The following is a 24,257-nucleotide window of genomic DNA, read 5'->3' on the forward strand; positions in this document are numbered from 1 at the left end:
TTCTTTTCTGGCTAGAGAGTTTAGTGTGTAGTTTGTTTGACCTGACAAGTAGAATTTGCCTTGGGGCAGAGGGAGGAAGAAAGAGAGAGTAAAGAAAGGAGGATGTCTCTTTAGCAGTAATTTGAGGAGAGTATCTCAGAGCAGACTCGTCGCTGATGAGCGGTGGGGAGAAATTACCCTGTCACTGCCCCTCACTCATCACTATGTCTGTCAGTCATCTCTCAGTCTGCCGGGCTAGATGCCTCTGGACACAACTTACCTGGCTTCTTAATCCTTTGCTCTCTCTTCCTGAATGTATCTCTCTTTTCATTATTCCCACCATCTCCTCCCTTTCTTTTCATTTAACCCTTCCACCCTACTTTTTGTGTCTCAGTCCCTCAATCACTCTGTTACCCCTTGTCTTTGTCCCACTGACTTAACCTTACCCCCTTTCTACATGTCTGTCAGTCCTCTTTCATCCTAGGCTTTCCCTGCAGAGAGCCATGATGTGATTTCCTATCCCAATGGAGCATCACACAGCCTCAGGTGAAACAGGAAAGAACCAGAAACTCTAGCAGTAAGGAGGGAGAGCAGAGTGGCGGAGCACTGCTTTAGCTCAGTCACTTCCTCACTCCTTTCACTGCACTCTACTCCATACCTCTACTCCACTCCAGCAGACTAGCAAGCACAGAGCCGCAGTAGCTGATAACACACACACACACACACACACTGAGTGGCCAGGCAAACACATGACCAAAACCTAAGTCAATAAAATCCTGTGATTTTGAAGAAACAAACCCAAGGCGTTGATTTTTCTCTTCATACTCTCGAGTCATCACAGTCCTCTTACCACCACAGCTCAACTAGATGCATTGATAGTGTGGAACCACACAGATAAGAGGCTAAAGCCAGGCCCAAGGGCACCTTGAGACTAGGGAGTGGCTGGCCTGGCACTGGGACAGTCAAGCAGGGAACGAGCTGACGTGTGGCTGGCACATAGGGCCAGGAAGAGGTCCGCCGGCGGGGGTGTTGGTGGATGTTAGGGAGGGGTATGACTGGGGGCTGTGTGTATGGTCTATGGGAAGGTTCAGGACGGGGTGGAGACGAGACCATTCATCATTGCCAACTCTTGTCAACATGGCCCGCTAGCCAAGAAGGACTGTCCCTTTTGAGGGTGTGTGTTTGTTCCTGCCACACACACACACACACACACACACACATGCACACCTCCCACATGTCCACACACTCTTCACACACCCACTCTCACCCTCAAAGGGAGGAAGCCTTACAGAATAGTGGGGAATATAACAACCAGATTCTAAACCCACAAGACACTGCAGTGACAAGTGGAACTCTGTGACAAAGATCTGTGGTGATAATGACAATAATGAAGAGGTGAAGCCACTCTGAAGCCATCCCACTGTGGTCTAATGTCCCATCTCTGAAGCCAGTACAGTTAAGCTGGGCTAACCACGTGAAGTTTAAAATGAGAGCCTTTTCAAAGGCCCAGTGGTTGTATGACCTCAATGAAATATGTAGGCCTCCTAGACCTTAATAACTAAATGACACCACACAACAGAGGAAAGCAGATGGAGCATACAGACTCAAAATGGATTCCTCCTTCTGTCTGTCAGATCTTGATTCTTTTGGAGTGCTTTTAAATACAGTTTGCTATTTTACCACACAGCCCAACATTGGACTCCACCCTCCAACAGTCTCTTTCTCTCCTCTCTTCCGCCTTTCATTCCCTCTCCCGTCTCCCCGCAATCCACCCTTTTTCTCTCTCTATTAATTACTTTCCATTCGCACCCCTCCCCCTTTCCCCCCCATCACTCGTGTTGTTTTTGCAGCCTTTCTTTCTTCTCTTTATGAAAATAGGTTAAAGCTGAAGCTGAACGAGACCGAGTGTTTGCTTCCAAAAATACCACTCTGACATGTCTTCTGAGTAAAGAGCATAGAATGCAGTGAGCAAAAAGGAATGGGAGAGTTTTATTGTAAAGAAGCCAAGAAAGAAAAGCAATACATTTTCTATTATGCCCATGGAGTGTCCTATAGCCTAGATCAGGTGTGTTAAACACACAGTCCCCCAAGGATGATTCTGTGATAAAAAAAATGTACAGCTTGGAAATATAGCACATTTTCAGTGTGGACCTCCAGACCTCATTGAATACCGAATGTGCCCCCTGGGGAAAAATGAGTTTGACACCCCTGGCCTAGATCTTCTAAAAAGAGGCACACATCTCCCAATATTTTCAACCTACACCATCATTTTTGGTTTTGAATTGTTACTTTCTACTGTAGAATATATACTACATACTTGCACCAGAGAGTCCACCTACGCTCCAGTCCAACCAGCCAAAGCGAATGAGGCGAGTGTGAAATGTGAACAGGAACTCTGTTTGTGCAGCCCAGTCAGTGTGTGATGGCCAGAGGGAGAGAGGAGAGGAGGAGGGCATGACAGAGCTATTAGGCATTAGTGAGCGGGCGGGGATAAATGAGAGAGTTAGAGAGGCGAAATCCTCCCCTCAGCCCTCACCCACGCCCCAGTGGACAGGACCGGGAGAGGTCAGCCATCGGAGAGCCAGAGGTAGAGGGAGAGGGGGTGCAGGGACTGGACGGGGGCCTCTAATGTGAACCAGCTGTAGAAACCTGACACCACGAGAAGAGAGAGGAAAGCTGCAGGGAACTTAACTGAGAGAAGGAAACAGGGAGGGAAAGAAAAATCCCACATTCAGGATAACAAAGAATCCTATAGATGAGTTTGGCTGCAGAACCTCTGGGTTATTCCTGAAAGTAGAGCTGACTACAGTCTAGCTATGTGGTGAGGAGCAGTCTGGATGTATTTGACTGATTTATACTAGTTCTTTTTTTGTTCAAGTTCAACATGTTTTATTTGTTCAACATTTCAGTGAACAGACTCCACAGGCCAACATGTTTTGTCGTATTATATACACTGAGTATATCAAATATTAGGAAACACCTTCCTAATATTGAGTCCCACCCCTTTTGCACTCAGAACAGCCTCAATTCGACAGGCATAAACTCTACAAGGTGTTGAAAGCGTTCCACAGGGATGCTGGCCCGTGTTGACTCTAATGCTTCCCACAGTTGTGTCAAGTTGATTGGATGTCCTTTGGGTGGTGGACAATTCTTGATGTAAACGGTTGAGTGTGGAAAAACCCAGCAGTGTTGCAGTTCTTGATACACTCAACTGTGTGCCTGGCACGTATTACCATACCCCATTCAAAGGCACTTAATTATTTTGTCTTGCCCATTTACCCTCTCAATGGCACACACGCAATCCATGTCTCAATTGACTTAAGGCTTAAAAATCCTTATTTAACCAGTCTCCTCCCCTTCATCTACACTGATTGAAGTGTATTTAACAGGTGACATCAATAAGGGATCATGGCTTTCACCTGGATTCACCTGGTCAGTCTATGTCATGGAAAGAGCAGGTGTTCCTAATGTTTTGTACACTTAGTGTAAGTCATTTTAGGTCCTCTCCCATAATAGTAATGATGTGTGTCATGCACAGCCTTGCTCTTCTGTTGCAAGGGGTAGGTACTGATTTGGTTAGTGGCAATATTATACTGATGTGCAGCATGCAACAATTTCAAAGAGAGTTACAGTTGATATAAGGAAATCATTCAATTGAAATAAAATCTGGTGTGACTACCATTTGCCTCATGCAGTGCGACACATCTCCTTCGCATAGTTGATCAGGCTGTTGTTTGTGGCCTGTAAAATGTTGTCCCACAATTGCTGGATATTGGCGGGAACTGGAACACGCTGTCTTACACATCAATCTAGAGCATCCCAAACATGCTCAATTGGGGACACGTTTGGTGAGTATGCTGGCCATGCAAGAACTGTGTACAGATCCTTGTAACATGGGGCTGTGCATTATCATGCCGGAACATGAGGTGATGGCGGCGGATGAATGGCACAACAATGGGCCTCAGGATCTCGTCATAGTATCTGTGCATTCAAATTGCCATCGATAAAATGCAATTTTGTTCGTTGTCCGTAGCTTAGGCCTGCCCATACCATAACCCACCCCCACCATGGGGCAGTCTCACATCAGTAAATCATCAGCAACAACGCCATACATGTGGTCTGCGGTTGTTAGGCCGGTTGGACGTTCGGACAAATTCTCTACAACTATGTTGTAGGCGGCTTATGGTAGAGAAATGAACATTCAATTATCTGGCAACAGCTCTGGTGGACATTACTGCAGTCAGCATGCCAGTTGCATACTTCCTCAAAACTTGAGACATCTGTGGGATTGTGTTGTGGGACACAACTGCACATTTTAGAGTAGCCTTTTATTGTCCCCAGCATAAGGTGCACCTGTGCAATGATCATTCTGCTTACTCAACGTCTTGATATGCCACACCTGTCAGGTGGATGGATTATCTTGGCAAATGAGAAATGCTCAGTAACAGGGATGTAAACACATTTGTGCACATCATTTTAGAGAAATAAGCTTTTTTGTCTGTATGGAACATTTCTGTGATCATTTATTGTCACTCATGAAACATGGGATCAACACTTTACATGTTGCGTTTATATTTTTGTTCAGTGTATATTGAATAGAGCACAAAAACCTGAAGGACAACTATGTATCGCTGACGCTGTGACATTTCGTTTTGGCAACACCGGTTTAATTCAAAAAAAATTCTTTCAACACTGTTGAATTTCAGACAGATTTTTCAAATAAGTGCACATTAGTTTATAGCCATCTACACAGTAAAACATATTGTTCCCTTTAATCATACAGTATAGGTCTTACTGCTGAAACATAAAATGAATACTAACGTGGACATGGTCGGCTTTGTTTGACAGGCTGCTAATGTGATCTATGTCAGGGGAGCAGGGGCCGTGTCATCATTCTTTCAGAGGGTTGAGAGGTTGTCATGGAGTAGAGGGGAGTGTAAATTCCCAGGGCATTAGTATTGTTGCGATACCTCTTAGTACAGCCTGTCGATGGTGTGGATAGTGTAACTGGAGAGGTGGTCCCGTGTGGCTCAGTTGGTAGAGCATGGCGCTTGCAACGCCAGGGTTGTGGGTTCATTCCCCACGGGGGGACCAGGATGAATATGTATGAACTTTCCAATTTGTAAGTCGCTCTGGATAAGAGCGTCTGCTAAATGACTTAAATGTAAATGTAAATGAGAGAAGTGCTGAGACAGGGAGGAGACAAGATGGAGGGATGGGTAGGAGTTCTGGGGAAGTAGCTATGCCTGTGGAGCATGTCCAATTGGAGAGAGGTGAGGTGAAGAAGTCTGTGTCACAGCTCTTTGAAGATCTGTTTTCCTTGTCTTTCTAGAGGTTGTGTGTGTGAAACAACAAGTGTGTTAAAACAGGTGTGTGAACCCTCGGACTGTGTGATGAATACTTGGGTGAAGACAACACTTACACACTTTCTATTGATCTATTCTGGGCTTCTCTCTGTCATTAATCATGACAGCCGGAGTTTCCCATGCTCTCTCAACCTAATATTTTCAAGCTGCGTTTAGTTCAGAATAAATATAGTACGTGAGACTCCATTTAAAAAAGATTCCCATCTCCATTTCAAAAGATTCAAATTATTCTCATTTACTGTGCTCCTGCATGTTTGTCCGTCAATTATCTGCGAACCAAAAAAAATATTACCGGTTTGAAAAGGTAACTGTGTATGGGGGGGTGAGATCTGAAAAGGCTGTGTTTGTGTTCCTGTCGTCTGTTACCTGAGCCTCCTCAGGGAGGTAGGTGTGGTGGCCTGTATCTGTGAGGCAGCAGTTCCCTCTATGGCTGAGAGTCCCTCGACAATGTGTCGGCAGGGTGCCAGACACTAACACACACACTCAGCAGCACTGAGGAGCAAAAGGCCCCTGAGACAGTGTCTGTCTAGAGCAGGGTGCCAGACACTAACACACACACTCAGCAGCACTGAGGAGCAAAAGGACCCTGAGACAGTGTCTGTCTACAGCAGGGTGACTGACCACTGATGATTCTTCAACATCAGTCTCTGACCACAACCCGCAGATAGCACTTAAGAAAATACAGAGACAACCAAGACAAAATACCAGACTTAAATACACACACGCCTAGCTGACTACAGTACAAATTACACTGCCAAATAGAAAGAGTCAAACTGAGAGGGAAATGTCAGACCGAGAGAAGCGGAAAGTGAAAGTAGGGGGTGGTGGGACAGGGGTAGGGGATAGAACGGGTGTGGAGTGCAGGTTTTCATTTTTCCTCTTGTGCAATATTGTAATTCCCTCTGTGCTGTTCGTCATGTGGTTAAATCACTTTACAGAGAGAGAAGAAAAGAGAAATGTATTCCCTATGTCTTGTGACCTAGCAGACACACACACACACACACACACACACACACACACACACACACACACACACACACACACACACACACACACACACACACACACACACACACACACACACACACACACAGGTTCCAAGTGTTTGTCCAACTCCACATACGATTGTTCTTGTTTTTAGTTTTTGCCACTTTGGTAACTTCCATGTAAAACCACCTCGTCACATCCTTCTGCTTTTTGATATTTCAAAAACTTGACCTTGCTGTCACCCTTTCCACCCTTTTCAAATGTCTTAGCTCCAATTGACATGACTAGGCCAAATAATATTTTCCCTGTATGAATCACACACACCCTCTCCAACAAAAGATTCTCACACTATGACATGTACTGTCCACTATTACTGCTTCTCTTCCTCTTTGATGTATAGTGTTTGTTGTGTAGGTTTCTATAGCTGATAATATGCTGTCTTTAATGTAGTAGCTAACTGAGAAAACTCCTATTGTCCTCTGTCTACAGGTGTGCCGAAGGCTTCCTGGGTGAGTACTGCCATCACAAAGACCCGTGTCATCCTGGTTACTGTCTGAATGGAGGGAACTGCTCAGTGGCTGTGTCGGGCATCCCGGGCAGCCCCACCTGCTCCTGTCCCCTGGGCTACACCGGGCAGCACTGTCAGACTCCCCAGAACTCCACCTGCTATCCCAACAACCCTTGTGCCAACAGAGGAGTCTGCAACCTGCTCTCCCTCGACAAGTACAAGTGCCAGTGTGCTCACGGATGGACAGGTCAGCTCCTCTCTGACTCAAAAGTACTACTGTACAGTCCATTCCTGACAAGTGCTGTGCAATTCACTCGTCCAAATCCCAATACATTATTTCCACTATTTGTCATATGTTTGGTACATGTGTTCAGGACAGTTCTTAGCCTTTGCATTGATCAGAACTCTGTACTGTATGTTGTGGTCATGATACGTAACCAAGGTTACAAGGACATGAGGCTCTGTTTCCTCTATTTTTCTGTTATATAACCTTATATTAGCCTACTCATCTCTCTCTCTCTCTCCCTGTGCATCCAGGCATACGATGTGAGCGTGTGGACACCTGTCTACCAGGACCCTGTGCTAACGGAGGCACCTGCAGCTCTCTGTCCGGGGGCAAGTTCAGCTGTACCTGTCCTGCAGGCTACTGGGGTCCCCGCTGTCTCAACGACACTGACGAGTGTGCTGCCTCCGCCCCGGTGTGTCAGAACCAAGGGGCGTGTGTCAACACCCCCGGCTCCTACAGATGTAACTGCGCCCCCGGGTTCACCGGCCGCCACTGTGAGACCCCCTACATCCCCTGCACCCCCTCGCCCTGCCTCAACGGGGGCACGTGTCGCCAGACTTCTGAGACCAGCTACTGGTGCCACTGCCTGCCAGGTGAGAGAGAGCGAGGAAAGGAAAGGAAATAAATAAGGAAAGGAAGGAAAGAAAGAAAGAAAAGAACGAGAGAAGGGCTTCATGAGGCCTGTATGCATGCAGCATATTGTTGCAATCAATGTTTGAGGTGCAAGCACTAGAATCCTGCTGGCGCTGTAACACTATTCACCATGTATTAAAACCCTACTGTACCCAGCAGAGCTTTATAGACAAAACAATCAAGCACTGTCAACCATAGCCCATGTTATCTGTTTACAATATAACTTGTTATCACTATGATAACTGATACATGATATGACAGAGGTTGCCAGCCAGATTGATAGCGGTGAAATAATAAGTATCATTCCTATTTTTGACACTCTCCTCGCAGGTTTCAATGGGACTAACTGTGACAACAACATTGACGACTGCCCCGACCATCACTGCCAAAATGGAGGGACCTGCATGGATGGCGTCAATACCTACAATTGCAAATGTCCCCCGGAATGGACTGGTAAGTATAAAGATAGTCTATGATCTTTTTCTGTTTGTCTTTTTTCTTCTTTGTTTCAGTTTCTGTATTTTGTTCAGTGTCTGTGTTTCTGTGTCTGTCTGTGGTTTCTCTCTGTGTCTAAATGGGGGACTTTTTTCTACTCTAGTCTCACGTGTCCAACTCTCTTCCCCCAACCCCCTACAGGTCAGTCCTGTACTGAGGATGTGGATGAGTGTCGCCTGCAGCCCAACACGTGTCAGAACGGAGGGACCTGCAGCAACATCCAGGGCAGCTACACCTGTGTGTGTGTCAACGGCTGGAGTGGCCTGGACTGCTCTGAGAACATAGATGACTGTGCTACGGCTGCCTGCACCAAGGGCTCCACCTGTATTGACCGTGTGGCATCCTTCCTCTGTGTCTGCCCCTATGGAAAGACAGGTGGGGACAAACAGCCTGTCTGCTGCGTAGATATATACAGCTGTCTCATATAGACTGATCAATGGATAAGTAGAAAGATAGTGTATTAATCCCCAAGGGGAATCTATAAGCACAGAAAACACACAGGTTAAGTGACCGTTGAATATTCCCTGCCAGGTTTGCTGTGCCACGTGAACGATGCCTGCATTAGTAGCCCGTGCCGGGACGGGGCGCAGTGCGACACCAACCCCATCAACGGCATGTTCAACTGCAACTGTGCCCCAGGCTACAAGGGAAGCACCTGCAATGACGACATCAACGAGTGCATCATTGGTGAGGGACAGATCAAAGCACATGATACCCAAAGTGTTTTGTGATTAGACTATACAGACTATTCTGTAAGAACTATCCTTCCTCTCTGTTTGGTACTTTCTGTACTCCTTTATAGTTCTGTGTAACTAACCTCTCAGGCTTCCCCTCAGGTCCAAACCCCTGTGAGCATGGAGGATTGTGTGTGAACACGGATGGCTCGTTCACATGTAACTGTGCGAGAGGTTATGGTGGGCCGCGCTGTGAGACAGACATCAATGAGTGTGTCTCCAGCCCCTGCCAGAACGACGGCACCTGTCTGGACCGCATAGGAGACTACAGCTGCATCTGTATGGAAGGTAAGTGTGATCAGTGATTCCCTATCTCTCTTTCTCACACACACACACACACACACACACACACACACACACAGTACTGTTGTGTAATATTCTCTCTGTTTCCAGGATTTGAGGGAACACACTGTGAGATTGACATCAACGAGTGTGCTAGCTCTCCATGTCTGAACCAAGGGATCTGTCTGGATCAAGTCAAACGCTACATCTGCCAGTGCCCTCTAGGTTCGTCTGCCTTTTTCTAATCAAATTCATTTCTCAATAGTGTTTCAGAAGGTGTCTAGCTACAGTATTTGACGCTGAGTTCCGTCCCTGGCCTTTAGGATTCAGTGGGGAGATGTGTCAGATCGACATTGACGAGTGTTCCAGCACACCCTGCCTCAACGGGGCCAAGTGTATCGACCGACCCAACGGATACGAGTGTGAATGTGCTGAAGGTACTAACCTTGTGTGTGTGTGTGTATACACTAATGTTCAAAAGTTTGGGGTCACTTAGAAATGTCCTTGTTTTTGAAAGAAAAGCTAATTTTTTGTCCATTAAAATAATATCAAATTGATCAAAAACACAGTGTAGGCATTGTTAATGTTGTAAATTACTTTTGTAGCAGGAAACAGCAGATTTTTTAATGGAATATCTACATAGGCATACAGAGGCCCATTATCAGCAACCATCACTCCTGTGTTCCAATGGCACGTTGTGTTAGCTAATCCAAGTTTATCATTTTAAAAGCCTAATTGATCATTAGAAAACTCTTTTGCAATTATGTTAGCACAGCTGAATACTGTTCTGATTTAAAGAAGCAATAAAACTGGCCTTCTTTAGACTAGTTGAGTATCTGGAGCATCAGCACTTGTGGGTTCGATTACATGCTCAAAATGGCCAGAAACAAAGACCTTTCTTCTGAAACTCGTCAGTCTATTCTTGTTCTGAGAAATGAAGGCTATTCCATGTGAGAAATTGCAAAAAAACTGAAGATCTCATACAATGCTGTGTACTACTCCCTTCACCGAACAGCGCAAACTGTCTGTAACCAGAATAGAAAGAGGATTGGGAGGCCCCAGTGCACAACTGAGCAAGAGGACAAGTACATTAGAGTGTCTAGTTTGAGAAAAATAAGCCTCAGAAGTTCTCAACTGGCAGCTTCATTAAATAGTACCCGCAAAACACCAGTCTCAACGTCAACAGTGAAGAGGCAACTCCGGGATGCTGGCCTTCTAGGCAGAGTTGCAAACAAAAAGCCATATCTCAGACTGGCCAATAAAAAGAAAAGATTAAGATTAGGAATTAGGAATTCTGCCTAGAAGGCCAGCATCCCGGAGTCGCCTGTTCACTGTTGACGTTGAGACACCCGTACCTTGTCAGAACACAACTGAATGGCTCAAACGCATTAAGAAGGAAAGAAATTCCACAAATGAACTTTTAACAAGGCACACCTGTTAATTGAAATGCACTCTGGGTGACTACCTCATGAAGCTGGTTGAGAGAATGCCAAGAATGTGCAAAGCTGTCATCAAGGCAAAGGGTGGCTACTTCGAAGAATCTCAAATATAAAATATATTTTGATTTGTTTAACTATTTTTTTGGTTACTACAATATTCCATATGTGTTATTTCATAGTTTTGATGTCTTCACTATTATTCTACAATGTAGAAAATAGTAAAATGTCGAAAAACCCTTGAATGAGTAGGTGTGTCCAAGCTTTTGACTGGTACTGTGTGTGTGTGTATATACACACACACATGCATACAGTTGAAGTTGGAAGTTTACATACACCTTAGCCGAATACATTTGAACTCAGTTTTTCACAATTCCTGACATTTAATCCTAGTAAAAATTCCCTGTTTTAGGTCAGTTAGGATCACCACTTTATTGTAAGAATGTGAAATGTCAATAATAGTAGAGAGAATGATTTATTTCAGCTTTTATTTCTTTCATCACATTCCCAGTGTGTCAGAAGTTTACATACACTCAATTAGTATTTGGTAGCATTGCCTTTAAATTGTTTAACTTGGGTCAAATGTTTTGGGTAGCCTTCCACAAGCTTCCAACAATAAGTTGGGTGAATTTTGGCCCATTCCTCCTGACAGAGTTGGTGTAACTGAGTCAGGCTTGTAGGCCTCCTTGCTTGCACACACTTTTTCAGTTCTGCCCACAAATTTTCTATAGGATTGAAGTCAGGGCTTTGTGATGGCCACTCCGATACCTTGACTTTCTTGTCCTTAAGCCATTTTGCCACAACTTTGGAAGTATGCTTGGGGTCATTGTCCATTTGGAAGACCCATTTGCGACCAAGCTTTAACTTCCTGACTGATGTTTTGAGATGTTGTTTCAATATATCCACATCATTTTCCTCCCTCATGATGCCATCTATTTTGTGAAGCGCACCAGTCCCTCCTGCAGCAAAGCACCCCCACAACATGATGCTGCCACCCCCATGGCGGTTTTGGAGCAGTGGCTTCTTCCTTGCTGAGCGGCCTTTCAGGTTATGTCGATATAGGACTTGTTTTACTGTGGATATAGATACTTTTTTACCTGTTTCCTCCAGGATCTTTACAAGGTCCTTTGCTGTTGTTCTGGGATTGATTTTCACTTTTCGCATCAAAGTACGTTCATCTCTAGGAGACAGAAAGCGTCTCCTTTCTGAGCGGTATGACGGCTGCGTAGTCCCATGGTGTTTATACTTGCGTACTATTGTTTGTACAGATGAGCGTGGTACCTTCAGGCGTTTGGAAATTACTCCCAAGTATGAACCAGACTTGTGGAGGTCTACAATTTTTTCTCTGTGGTCTTGGCTGATTTCTTTTTGATTTTCACTTGATGTCAAGCAAAGAGGCACTAAGTTTGAATGTAGGCCTTGAAATACATCCACAGGTACACCTCAAATTGACTCAAATGGTGTCAATTAGCCTATCAGAAGCTTCTAAAGCCAGGAATTTTCCAAGCTGTTTAAAGGCGCAGTCAACTTAGTGTATGTAAACGTCTGACCCACTGGAATTGTGATACAGTTAATTATAAGTGAAATAATCTCTCTGTAAACAATTGTTGGAAAAGTGACTTGTGTCATGCACTAAGTAGATGTCCTAACCGACTTGACAAAACTATAGTTTGTTAACAAGAAATATGTGGAGTGGTTGAAAAACGAGTTTAAATGACTCCAACCTAAGTGTATGTAAACTTCCGACTTCAACTGTATATGTATATATATTTCTTGCATGTTAAAACCATGATGTCTAAACTAAAGCTTTAACACAGGGAATATTTAACCGTAACTCAATGTGTGGTTTCTCTCCCCAGGCTTCTATGGGCCACTGTGTAAGGAGAACATAGATGACTGTGACCCGGAGCCCTGCCACCATGGTGTGTGTCGTGATGGCATCGCCACCTTCTCCTGTGACTGCGACCCGGGCTACACCGGCTCCATATGTAACATCCAGGTCATGGAGTGCCACAGCAACCCCTGCCAGAACCGCGGACGGTGCATCGACCTAGTCAACAAGTACCAGTGCAACTGTCTGCCTGGCACCTCAGGTGAGCGCAGCGAAAGAATGGGTGAAATATTTTTCGTATTTCTTTGTTTTTGGGTTACAAAAACGTTCGTAATAAGGGGAAACCAGTGCAATAACAGAATGTTTGGGCAAACAAAAAAACTCACATACACTGTGCGGTGTGGACGGTGCATCTCTGTCTACGTACTATTTGTGAAACTTTGGTCTAGACTCTAGACCATGACTGATTTCTAGTTTGTGAAACTGTAGTAGACCATGACTTAATTGGTGTTTGTTATGTATCTCCAACTGACCCTTTTAACTGCTGCTCACTCAGTGCTGTCAGCCCCAAAGCTCTGTGCTGTGCTCCTGTGAACTTGAAACACCAGCAGTTCCTACTCTGTTCTGTGGAGTAGAAGTGGCTTCCTGCAGGGTAGAGCAGAGCTCTCAGCTCAGAGCACTCAGACAGGAGGGGATCAGTCATAAGGGTAGGCCCAGCTCTGCTCTGCCCAGCACGCTGCCCTGGCCTGGGGGATTTGTGCAGGCCAGTGCACTGGTACTGTACACACGCACGCACGCACGCACGCACGCACGCACGCACGCACGCATGCACGCACGCACGCACGCATGCACGCGCGCACAGGAGACAGCTTAGGTCACATACTTTCACTCGCTCAGCTAGCTCACTGTCTTTGGAACACGCCTGTTAAACACGGTCAGCTAGTCCACTGCTCCCCCTGGTGGATGCCATTGGAACTGCAGCTAACTTTTGTAATGGAGTGCCTATTCAAAAAGCTTCCAAATGCATCCTTCCTTCCTTTCTTACATTTGCATCAAAGCTAAATGGTTTATCTTCTGGTTTTCTTCTCAGGGGTGAACTGTGAGATCAATGTTGATGACTGCGCCAGTAACCCCTGTGAGTATGGGGAGTGCCAGGATGGGATCAATGAGTACAAGTGTGTCTGTGCTCCAGGGTACACAGGTAAACACACATACTTTTCCCTCTCAACTATTCAGATGCTTCTCCATGTTAATGACAGTACATGCTTGATTTTTCCAGTGAATTAATTAAGTAATTTCTGGATTATTTCTCTCAGGTGCAAAATGTGACGTGGACATCAATGAGTGTAATTCCAGCCCGTGTATGAGTGGTGGCACATGTGTAGACAAGGTGAACGGCTTCATCTGCCAGTGCCCCCCTGGCACCCACGGCCCCCTGTGCCACTCTGGCACCGACCACTGTGCCCCCCAGCCCTGTGTACACGGAGACTGTGTAGAGCAGCAGAGCGGGTACGCCTCTCCTCACCTTATCTCTTTCTCTCTGACATATATGATTTCAGGTTATATGAATGAAAATGTTGAATTGTATTAGTAGCCCCATTAGCTGACACCATGACGTCAGCTGATCTTCCTGGGCTCCAACACATAGTTCATATGATAGAAATGCATACTTTAGGTTACTCTCTGTCTGTCATGAACCCTTACTCCCTCCCTTGGTCTGTGTGTAGGTACCATTGTGAGTGTGAGTCTGGCTGGGTGGGGCAGCACTGTGACCAGGAGAAGGATGAGTGCCAGTCCAGCCCCTGCCAGCACAGTGGCAGCTGTGTGGACAGACTCAACGGATACTCCTGCCAGTGTCGCCCCGGATTCACAGGTCTGAATCAGGCTTTTCTAAATAATTTATTCATTATACAGATGATCCCATTATACTGCAGTCCTCAATAGAGTCAAGTGTTATTCTGTTCGCCGTTTTATTTAAAACCCCACTAATTTCCTTCCTCCCTCTCCCCTCAGGTGTGAACTGCGAGGTCAACATAGAGGAGTGTGCATCAAGCCCGTGTGAGAACCATGGTTCCTGTGTGGACGGAGTCAACAGCTACACCTGCCTGTGTGCCGCTCCGTACTCAGGTAACAATACCATCCGCTCTACGGTACTACCCAGGACATATTCCCTCTGGTGGAGTTGACGTTGATTGTATCATGGGCATTTTGGAAATGAACAATATTGTGTCCACAGGAAAACACTGTGAGGAGGAGTTGGTTCCCTGTGCGTCTCATCCATGTGAGCGGGGAGGTGTGTGTCAGCCAACCCCAGACTACACCTTTTACACCTGTAGATGTCCCAGCGGCTGGCAAGGTGTGTATTCACACAGAGGGTAAAGGTGTGAGTGTTGGAGAGATTTTCTACCATGATGTTCATTAAAATGGGATGTTTGAATAGGCCCTCGTTGCACTGAGGATGTGGATGAGTGCAGGAAGAACCCGTGTCAGAACAGCGCCCGTTGCATCAACAGCCAGGGCAGCTACGTGTGCAAGTGTCAGCCAGGCTACAGCGGTCTCAACTGCCAGACCAACATCGATGACTGCTCCCCCAGTGAGTTATCACCCAGCTCTTGTGCACACTCCCACGGATAGCCCGAGCATCTTGTGTACTGTACTCCTCTCTGGAGCTAATGTATCGATCTTCACAAACAGCTTCTATTGTGGGTCTGTTGAACTTCTTGTCTCTCTCTCTTTCTCTCTCTCTCGCTCTCTCTCAGACCCGTGTCTGAACGGCGGTTCCTGTGTGGATGGAGTGGGAGGATTCTCCTGTGACTGCCGGCCAGGGTTTGATGGGGAGCGCTGTGAGGCAGAGATGGATGAGTGTGCCAGTCAACCGTGCCGGAACGGAGCCGTGTGCCAGGACTACGTCAACAGCTTCGTCTGCGAGTGCCGGCCAGGCTTCGACGGAATCCTATGTGAACACAACATCCCAGAATGCACTGAGAGGTGGGTTACAAAGGACTGTAACTACAGTCACTGTGTTAAAGTGTTTAAAGTTGATTCACTCAAAATTATTCTTCAATGAGTTTTCTTTTTTGATATGTGGCTACATGTGGACTGGGATGCATTTAGAAACAAGTATTGAAAATTGATTTCCTTTGCAAAACGCAAAGACTTCCATCATGTGTGACCACATATCTTTCTCTCTCTCTCTCTCTCTCTCTCCCTCTATTTCCCTCAGTTCCTGTCTGAATAACGGGACCTGTGTTGACGACATCAACACCTTCTCGTGTCGTTGTCGTCCTGGTTTCTACGGGACCTTCTGTCAGTATGAGCAGAATGAGTGTGACTCTCAGCCCTGTAAGAACGGAGGGACCTGTACAGACGGCCTAGGATCCTACCGTTGCACCTGCCCTGTAGGCTACAACGGGCAGAACTGCCAGGTAGAGAGAGAATGTGTAAAATGGCGTTGAACTTTTTTTTTAAAGGTATCTGATTATGACATCTCTCTTTGTCTGGTTCTTCATATGAAAATCAACACTAGCATCAACCTCCTCCATTTGTCCCATTGCAGAACTTTGTGAACTTGTGTAGCCAGCCACTGTGCAGGAACGGAGGGTCCTGTTCCCAGTCACAGACCACCTGGTCATGTCACTGTCCTGTGGGCTGGACTGGTCTGTACTGTGACGTCCCCAACATGTCCTGTCAGGACTATGCTGCTCGGAATGGTGAGCATTCCATGTCTCTACAATCCACTGTGTTTTATTCAGTCACCTCTCTCAGTAAACGGTCAAATAGCCTACAGTCAATCAAAGGGAAAGTTCAGGATTGTGGCAATGAGGCACATTATCTACTTCCCAAGAGTCAGCTTAACCATTTTTATGTATCTGCGTCCACTCTGAAGGAAGTTAAAGGTAGTTTTGCGAGCCAGTGCTAACTAGCGATGACTTGTTATCAACTTCCTTCAAACTGCATGCAGATACATAAAAATGGTCTCCACGAGTTCATCAGACTCTGGGGAAGTAGATAAACGGCCTCATTGACAAAATACCAAACTATCCCTTTAATCAAATGACATGTTTACAAAGACAGATGGATGAATATAAAGAACATGACGATATAAAGGTATTTATAAACTGGGTGGTTCGAGCCCTGAATACTGATTGGCTGACAGCCGTGGTATATTTAAGCAATAAGGCCCAAAGAGGTGTGGTATATGGCTAATATACATGGCTACGGGCTGTTCTTATGCACGACGCATCGCAGAGTGCCTGGACACAGCTATGGGTGTATTGTCCATATATCTCAAACCCCCGAGGAGCCTTATTGCTATTATAAACTGGTTTCCAACGTAATTAGAGCAGTAAAACTAAATATTTTGTCATACCCGTGGTATAAACTGGGTGGTTCGAGCCTTGAATGCTGATTGGCTGGAATCCGTGGTATATGAGACCATATACCATGGGTATGACAAAACATTTATTTTTACTGCTCTACTTACGTTGGAAAACAGTTTATAATAGCAATAAGGCACCTCGGGGTATATTGCCAAAATACCACGGCTAAGGGCTGTGTCCAGGCACTCCACATTGCGTCGTGCTTATGAACAGTCCTTAGCTGTGATATATTGGCCATATACCACACCTCCTCGGGCCATATTGCTTAAGTAAACCATGCTGATTATGGCTAATATGTTGTGTGTGTGTGTATCTCTGTCAGGTATTCCAGTGGAGATGGTGTGTAAGCACATGGGGTGCTGTGTGAACGTCGGTAATGCCCACCAGTGTCAGTGCCAGCCTGGCTACACAGGCAGCTACTGTGACAAGACTGTGGACGAGTGCCAGTCCAACCCCTGCCGCAACGGAGCCACCTGCATGGACTACCAGGGCACATATGAGTGTATGGTAAGTTTTGTGTGTGTGTGTGCGTACGTGTGCGTGTGTGTGTGTGAACATCTAACAATGTGTCTCTGTTCCAGTGCAAGGCTGGCTACCAGGGGGTGAACTGTGAGTATGACGTGGATGAGTGTCACTCTAACCCTTGTCGTCATGGAGGAACCTGCATCAACCTCATCAACCGCTTCTCCTGCGCCTGCCCACCTGGTACACATGGTAAGCAGATACCAGAAGATTATTTCTTGTTTTATCTATCTCTTTCGCTCTCTTGTTTTCTGGCACATTGGTTTTACTTAATGTACAACTACAACCCTGACCTTTCAACCGATGGTCTTTCCTCTCTTTCCCCTCTCTCTTTCCCCTCTCTCTTTCCCCTCTCTCTTTCCCCTCCCTCTTTCCCCTCTTTCCCCTCTCTCTTGCCTCTCTCTTTCCCCTCTCTCTTTCCTCTCTTTCCTCTCTCTCCTCTCCCCCTCTAGGTGTTCAGTGTGAGGTGAACATGGACGACTGTGCTCCCAAGCCTGGCTCCTGGGGGCCTCGCTGTCTGAACGGGGGCCAGTGTATGGATGGGGTGGGCCGCTACACCTGCTCCTGCCCCCCTGGCTTCGCTGGGGAGCACTGTGAGGGGGACGTCAATGAGTGTCTCTCTGGACCCTGTCACTCTCCTGGCAGCCTGGACTGTGTGCAGCTGGTCAACGACTACCAGTGCCGCTGTCGCCTAGGCTACACAGGTAGAGAACTACACCCCTCTGTATATGTTATACGACACATCAACAACTGTTATCTAGCTTACCCCACACTCATGCTGTGTAACATGACATCTGTCTCTTTTTTAGGACGCCTCTGTGAGTCCATGGTGGATCTGTGCCAGTCTAAGCCGTGCCATAACAGTGGCACCTGTTCCATGAACATGAGCTCAGTGCATGGATACTCATGCACCTGTCAACCAGTAAGTCATTATAATGTTACTCTACCCTTTTACAATGTTGGTTTTCCAATTGCCAGACTGCTGTGTTTCTAATTATTCCATGTACCAGCTTGCTGATCTTTATCTCTTTATTTTGAATGGATTGGCAGCCCCATTGATATTGCATTGTGCTGTATAACATTGTATTTACCTCAAATGTAGCTATGGAGTGAGTGGCTGAGTGTCTATTCTTTCACTACTGGCTTGTTTTCCTAACTACTAACCATTCTCCTCCTTATTCTTACCTTTGCTTCAGAGGGTGAGACAACATAGTTCAGGTATGACTGAGAAACAGCAGTGTTCTAGGAAGAGACCAAACATTCTCACAGGTTTTCTGACTAGTCAACTGCAGGAATGTATGTTATGAATGTAAAACCCAGTCCACAGGTGTCTGTCCAGCCAGTCAGTTCACATGTCTGACGCCTTCTCTGTCTCATCTCTTTACTCAGAGTTTCACTGGCTTCAACTGTGGAGAGGTAGAGGGCTACAACTGTGCCCAGCTGCGTTGTCAGAACGGTGGGCACTGCCAGGATTCTCAGGGTGGTCATCTGCACTGCCGTTGCCAGCCAGGCTTCAGTGGGTCGCGCTGCGAGACCGTCCACAGCTGCCAGAACCGGCCCTGTTTGAATGGAGGCACCTGTATGAAGGACCCACACAACCCATACCAGTACAGCTGTCGCTGCCCAGCCCACTTCTCAGGCAGGCACTGTGAGAATGTCATCTTCGACCAGTCCCCCCGCACCCCCTCCTGCCCTTATGTAGAGTGTGAGCAGCGGTCCGGGGATAAGGTGTGTGACCCGCAGTGCAACAACCATGAGTGCCAGTGGGACGGAGGGGACTGTTCTCTACATTGGCGCCGGCCATGGGTCAACTGCACCGCCTCCGTGCCCTGCTGGGAGCTGTTCCGCAACGGCCGCTGTGACCACGAGTGTGACAACTCTGGCTGCCTCTTCGACAGCTTTGAGTGTCAAGAGAGCACAAAGTCCTACTGCAAGTATGTACAAGAGTTGTTAACAACATAAACACATCAATACACATGTTTATTAGGTACACCCATCTAGTACCGGGTCAAACCCCCCTTTGCCACCAGAACAGCTTGAATTCTTCAGGGCATGGAAATGTTGCTCAATTGGTATCAAGGGACCTTAACGTGTGTCAGGAAAACATTCCCCAAACCATTACACCACCGCCACCAGCCTGTACTGTTGACACCAGGTGGGATGGGGCCATGGACTCATGCTGCTTACGCCAAATCCTGACTCATCAGCCATCAGCATGACGCAACAAGAACTGGGATTCATCGGACCAGGCAGTGTTTTTCCACTCCTCAATTGTCCAGTGTTGTTGATCACCCGTTTTGCCCATTCTAACGTTCAATCGAACAGTAACTGAATGCCTTGATGCCTGTCTGCTTTATATAACAAGCCACGGCCAAGTGACTCACTGTCTGTAGGAGCGAGCCATTATTGTGAACCTAATAAACTGGCCACTGAGTGTATATGTCTTATTAAGAGATTATTAAGATTATTACAAGAAAATGTATACAATAAATTCTGATTTAAATGCTTTTTAACCCATAGGAACTCCTAGTGTCTTCTAAATTCCCTAACCCCTCCCTCTCCCCTTTCCTATCTACAGGTATGATGACTACTGTGCGGACCACTATGCCAACAAGATCTGTGACAAGAGCTGTAACACAGAGGCATGTGGCTGGGACGGCCTGGACTGCTCTGAGGACACCCCTGCTAAGGTGGTTGACGGCACGCTGGTGATTGTAGTGTTACTGCAGCCTGAGGAGCTGCTGGGAGACGTGAGAGGCTTCCTGCGCTCCCTGGGAACCCTGCTGCACACCAACCTCCGTGTCAAGATGGACGCCCAGCAGAAACTCATGGTGTATCCTTACTATGGCCTGGAGCACGACAACGCCATTGAAGGACAGTCTGCTACAATGAAACGTAGAGGCAAACGGGAGCTGGACAAGGAGGTTATCGGGTAAGGAGATGTCTTTATCCTGACTGTCTCTCTCTCTTTCACTGCTAGATAAGATTAAGTGTGTATAGTCCTCCATGTTGTGAAGTAAGCCTCACCGAAGTTGTGTGTGTTTGTTGCAGGTCTAAGGTTTACCTGGAGATCGATAACCGAGAGTGTGCTGAGAGCTCCATGGACTGTTTCTCCAGCACAGAGCTGGCTGCATCTTTCATAGCTGCAGAGTACCTGAAGTCTGCGCTGCCCTACCCTGTGGTCTCTGTCGACAGTAAGTCCCTCTACTTTTTCCCATTGTGACACCTCTAAACCACCCTAATGGTAATGTTACATCAGCACACACTTCATAATCTTTGAGTACAGACCTGATTAAACTTACTTATCATGTTCTTTGGTAAAAATGGACACTTTGCTCCGTTACTCATGCTCTGAATGCAGAGCCCATTTCGGATAGCGTCACCTAGTTAAGAGCTCCATGTCTCCTCCTCCAGGTGACCATATGGACCCCCAGAAGCCCCCCTTCATGCTGTACCTGGCTGTGGGAGCAGCTGTCATCATCCTGCTCATCCTGGTGCTGGGTGTGCTGGCCGCCAAGAGGAAACGCAAACACGGCATCCTCTGGCTCCCCGATGGCTTCCTGGCCAAGAAAGACGACAAGAGGAGAGAGCCCCTGGGCCAGGACGACTTCGGCATGAAGTGAGTGTAGAAAAGACAGAGGTTGTGTCCGAAATGGCACCCTATTCCCTGTACAGTGCACTACTTTTGACCAGGGCCTGCGTATGGTCTATATATACAGTGCATTCGAAAAGTATTCAGACCCCTTGAATTTTTCCACATTCTGTTACTTTACAGCTTTATTTTAAAATGTATTACATTTTTGTTTTGTTTTGTTGTTTTGTTTTGTTTTTGTTTTTTCCTCATCAATCTACACACAATACCCCATACATTTGAGCATATTTGTATATTTAAAAAGAAAAATGAAATCACATTTACTTAAGTATTCAGACCCTTCACTTCATTGAAGCACCTTTGGCAGCGATTACAGCCTCAAGTCTTCTTGGGTAAGCTTGGCATACTTGTATTTGGGGAATATCTCCCATTCTTCTCTGCAGATCCTCTCAAGCTCTGTCAGGTTGGATGGGGAGCGTCGCTGCACAGCTATTTTCGGGTCTTTCCAGAGATGTTCGATCGGGTTCAAGTCCGGGCTCTGGTTGGTCCACTCAAGGACATTCAGAGACTTGTCCTGAAGCCACTCCTGTGTTGTTTTGGTTGTGTGCTTAGGGTTGTTAAAAAATGTATTGAACCATTATTTAACTAGGCAAGTCAGTTAAGAACAAATTCTTATTTACATTGACGGCCTAACAAAAGGCCTGTTGGATGGTGAACCTTTGCCCCAGTCTGAGGTCCTGAGTGCTCAGGAGCAGGAGCAGGTTTTCATCAAGGATCTCTCTGTACTTTACGCCGTTCGTCTTTCCCTTGATCCTGACAAGTCTCCCAGTCCCTGCCGCTGAAAAACATCTCCATAGCATGATGCCAGGTTTCAACCAGACGTGACGCTTTAAGTTCAAATAGTTAAATCTTGGTTTCATTAGACCAGAGAATCTTGTTTCTCATGGTCTGAGAGTCCTTCAGGTGCCTTTTGGCAAAACTCCAAGCGGACTGCATGTGCCTTTTACTGAGGAGTGGCTTCCGTCTGGCCACTCTACCATAAAGGCCTGTTTGGTGGTGTGCTGCAGAGATGGTTGTCCTTCTGGAAGGTTCTCCCATCTCCACAGAGGAACCCTGGAGCTCTGTCAGAGTGACCATCGGGTTCTTGGTCACCTCCCTGACCAAGGCCCTTCTCCCCCAATTGCTCAGTTTGATCGGGCAGCCAGCTCTAGGAAGGTTCTTGGTGGTTCCAAACTTCTTCCATTTAAGAATGATGGAGGCCACTGTGTTCTTGGGGACCTTCAATGCTGCAGACATGTTTTGGTACCCTTCCCCAGATCTGTCCCTCGACACAATCCTGTCTCGGAGATCTACGGACAATACCTTCGACCTCATGGCTTGGTTTTTGATTTGACATGCATTGTCAACTGTGGGACCTTATATAGACAGGTGGGTGCCTTTCTAATCATGTCTAATCATGATGGATTCATGGTGGACTCCAATAAATTTCAATTTCAAGTCTCATAGCAAAGGGTCCGAATACTTATGTAAATAAGGTATTCCTGTTTTGGTTTTGCAAAAAATTCAAAATAATTGTTTTCGCTTTGTCATTATGGGGTATTGTGTGTAGATTGATGAGGATAATATATATATTTTTAATCCATTTTAGAATAAGGCTGTAATGTAACAAAATGTGGAAAAAGTCAAGGGGTCTGAATACTTTCCGAATGCACTGTATATACTGAACTAAATATAAACGCAACATACGACAATTTCAAAGATTTTACTGAGTTACAGTTCATATAAGGAAATCAGTCAATTGAAATAAATTCAATAGGCCCTAATCTATTGATTTCACATGACTCTGAATACAGATAGTCGCCGGCAGGGTAGCCTAGTGGATAGAGCGTTGGACTAGCAGGTTGCAAGTTCAAATCTCCGAGCTGACAAGGTACAAATCTGTCGTTTTGCCCCTGAACAAGGCAGTTAACCCACTGTTCCTAGGCCGTCATTGAAAATAAGAATTTGTTCTGAACTGACTTGCCTAGTTAAATAAAGGTAAAATAAATTTTAAAAATAAACAAAATATGCATCTGTTGGTCACAGATACCCTTTAAAAAAAGTGGGGGTGTGGATCAGAAAACCAGTAAGTATCTGGTGTGACCACCATTTGCCTCATGCAGTGCGACACATCTCCTTCACATAGAGTTGATCAGGCTGATGATTGTGGCACGTGGAATGTTGACCTACTTCTCTTCAATGGCTGTGCTAAGTTGCTGGATATTGGCGGGAACTGAAACGCTGTCGTACACGTCAATCCAGAGCATCCCAAACATGCACATTGGGTGACATCTCTGGTGAGTACGCAGGCCGTGGAAGAACTGGGACATTTTCAGCTTACAGGAATTGTGTTCAGATCCTTGCGACATAGATCTGTGCATTATCATGCTGAAACATGAGGTGATGGCGTGGATGAATGGCACAACAATGGTCCTCAGGATCTCGTCATGGTTTCTCTGTGCATTCAAATTGCCATCAATAAAATGCAATCATGTTCGATGTCCATAACTTTTATTTCAGCTCATGAAACATGAGACCAGCAACTTCACATGTTGTGCTTTTTTTGTTTATATTACATTTCGGCACTATACTGGGAATGAAGACAAATAGTGTACCTCCATACAGTACTGTATGTTCAAACTGGTACTGAACTGAGAAAAATGTTTGACCAATGTACCATAATGTAGAGCCTCATTCTCCTGATCCACACCCTGTCCTCTTCTTCCTCTCCTCCCTGCAGGAACTTCAAGACCCAGGATGGAGGGATGATGGACGGAGGCCAGAGATGGATGGAAGAGGAGGCTCCGCCCAAGAAACCAAGGGTGAGAATGAGAAAGGAGAGAGACATTTTGGGTCAGAAGGCTCACCAGTTGCATACCAGCATGATGTATTCAGTTAGTATCTCAACATCTCCTCTCCCCCAGACTGAGGACAAGCCCCTGCTGCCACTGGGTGTGGATGGAGGAGTGGACCGACGGGAGTGGACTTTACAACACCACAAGGCTGCTGACATCTCTCTCACTCCACCACAGGCTGATCTGGAAGCAGACTGCCTTGATGTCAATGTCAAAGGACCAGGTAGAGTTTAAGGTTGATTAGGATTGTTGTCAATCAAGTATAAGGATACCTGACTGATTGCCCTTGGTGTAACTGTATAATTTTTTACTCTGAACCAAATTGGAAAATTC

The 24,257-nt window shown here is 46.1% G+C and overlaps 1 protein-coding gene across 1 annotated transcript in view; it reads left to right on the forward strand.

The window, feature by feature from the left end:
- notch2 (notch receptor 2) overlaps positions 1 to 24,257 on the forward strand; it is a 56,076-nt gene that overhangs the window by 26,076 nt on the left and 5,743 nt on the right. Inside the window, exons 3-30 of the mRNA XM_071345290.1 lie at positions 6,822 to 7,087; positions 7,378 to 7,719; positions 8,090 to 8,212; positions 8,396 to 8,629; positions 8,786 to 8,941; positions 9,091 to 9,276; positions 9,382 to 9,495; positions 9,594 to 9,707; positions 12,566 to 12,799; positions 13,628 to 13,738; positions 13,854 to 14,046; positions 14,265 to 14,410; positions 14,551 to 14,664; positions 14,774 to 14,893; positions 14,978 to 15,130; positions 15,297 to 15,525; positions 15,761 to 15,962; positions 16,094 to 16,247; positions 17,239 to 17,423; positions 17,498 to 17,630; positions 17,891 to 18,142; positions 18,248 to 18,360; positions 18,828 to 19,372; positions 20,017 to 20,370; positions 20,490 to 20,632; positions 20,853 to 21,057; positions 23,810 to 23,891; positions 23,994 to 24,147. Coding sequence (XP_071201391.1) covers positions 6,822 to 7,087; positions 7,378 to 7,719; positions 8,090 to 8,212; positions 8,396 to 8,629; positions 8,786 to 8,941; positions 9,091 to 9,276; positions 9,382 to 9,495; positions 9,594 to 9,707; positions 12,566 to 12,799; positions 13,628 to 13,738; positions 13,854 to 14,046; positions 14,265 to 14,410; positions 14,551 to 14,664; positions 14,774 to 14,893; positions 14,978 to 15,130; positions 15,297 to 15,525; positions 15,761 to 15,962; positions 16,094 to 16,247; positions 17,239 to 17,423; positions 17,498 to 17,630; positions 17,891 to 18,142; positions 18,248 to 18,360; positions 18,828 to 19,372; positions 20,017 to 20,370; positions 20,490 to 20,632; positions 20,853 to 21,057; positions 23,810 to 23,891; positions 23,994 to 24,147 — 5,357 coding nt within the window. The remainder of the gene's footprint in view (positions 1 to 6,821; positions 7,088 to 7,377; positions 7,720 to 8,089; positions 8,213 to 8,395; positions 8,630 to 8,785; positions 8,942 to 9,090; positions 9,277 to 9,381; positions 9,496 to 9,593; positions 9,708 to 12,565; positions 12,800 to 13,627; positions 13,739 to 13,853; positions 14,047 to 14,264; positions 14,411 to 14,550; positions 14,665 to 14,773; positions 14,894 to 14,977; positions 15,131 to 15,296; positions 15,526 to 15,760; positions 15,963 to 16,093; positions 16,248 to 17,238; positions 17,424 to 17,497; positions 17,631 to 17,890; positions 18,143 to 18,247; positions 18,361 to 18,827; positions 19,373 to 20,016; positions 20,371 to 20,489; positions 20,633 to 20,852; positions 21,058 to 23,809; positions 23,892 to 23,993; positions 24,148 to 24,257) is intronic.

Source organism: Salvelinus alpinus, chromosome 16 (genome assembly GCF_045679555.1).
Source record: "Salvelinus alpinus chromosome 16, SLU_Salpinus.1, whole genome shotgun sequence".
NCBI lineage: Eukaryota > Metazoa > Chordata > Actinopteri > Salmoniformes > Salmonidae > Salvelinus > Salvelinus alpinus.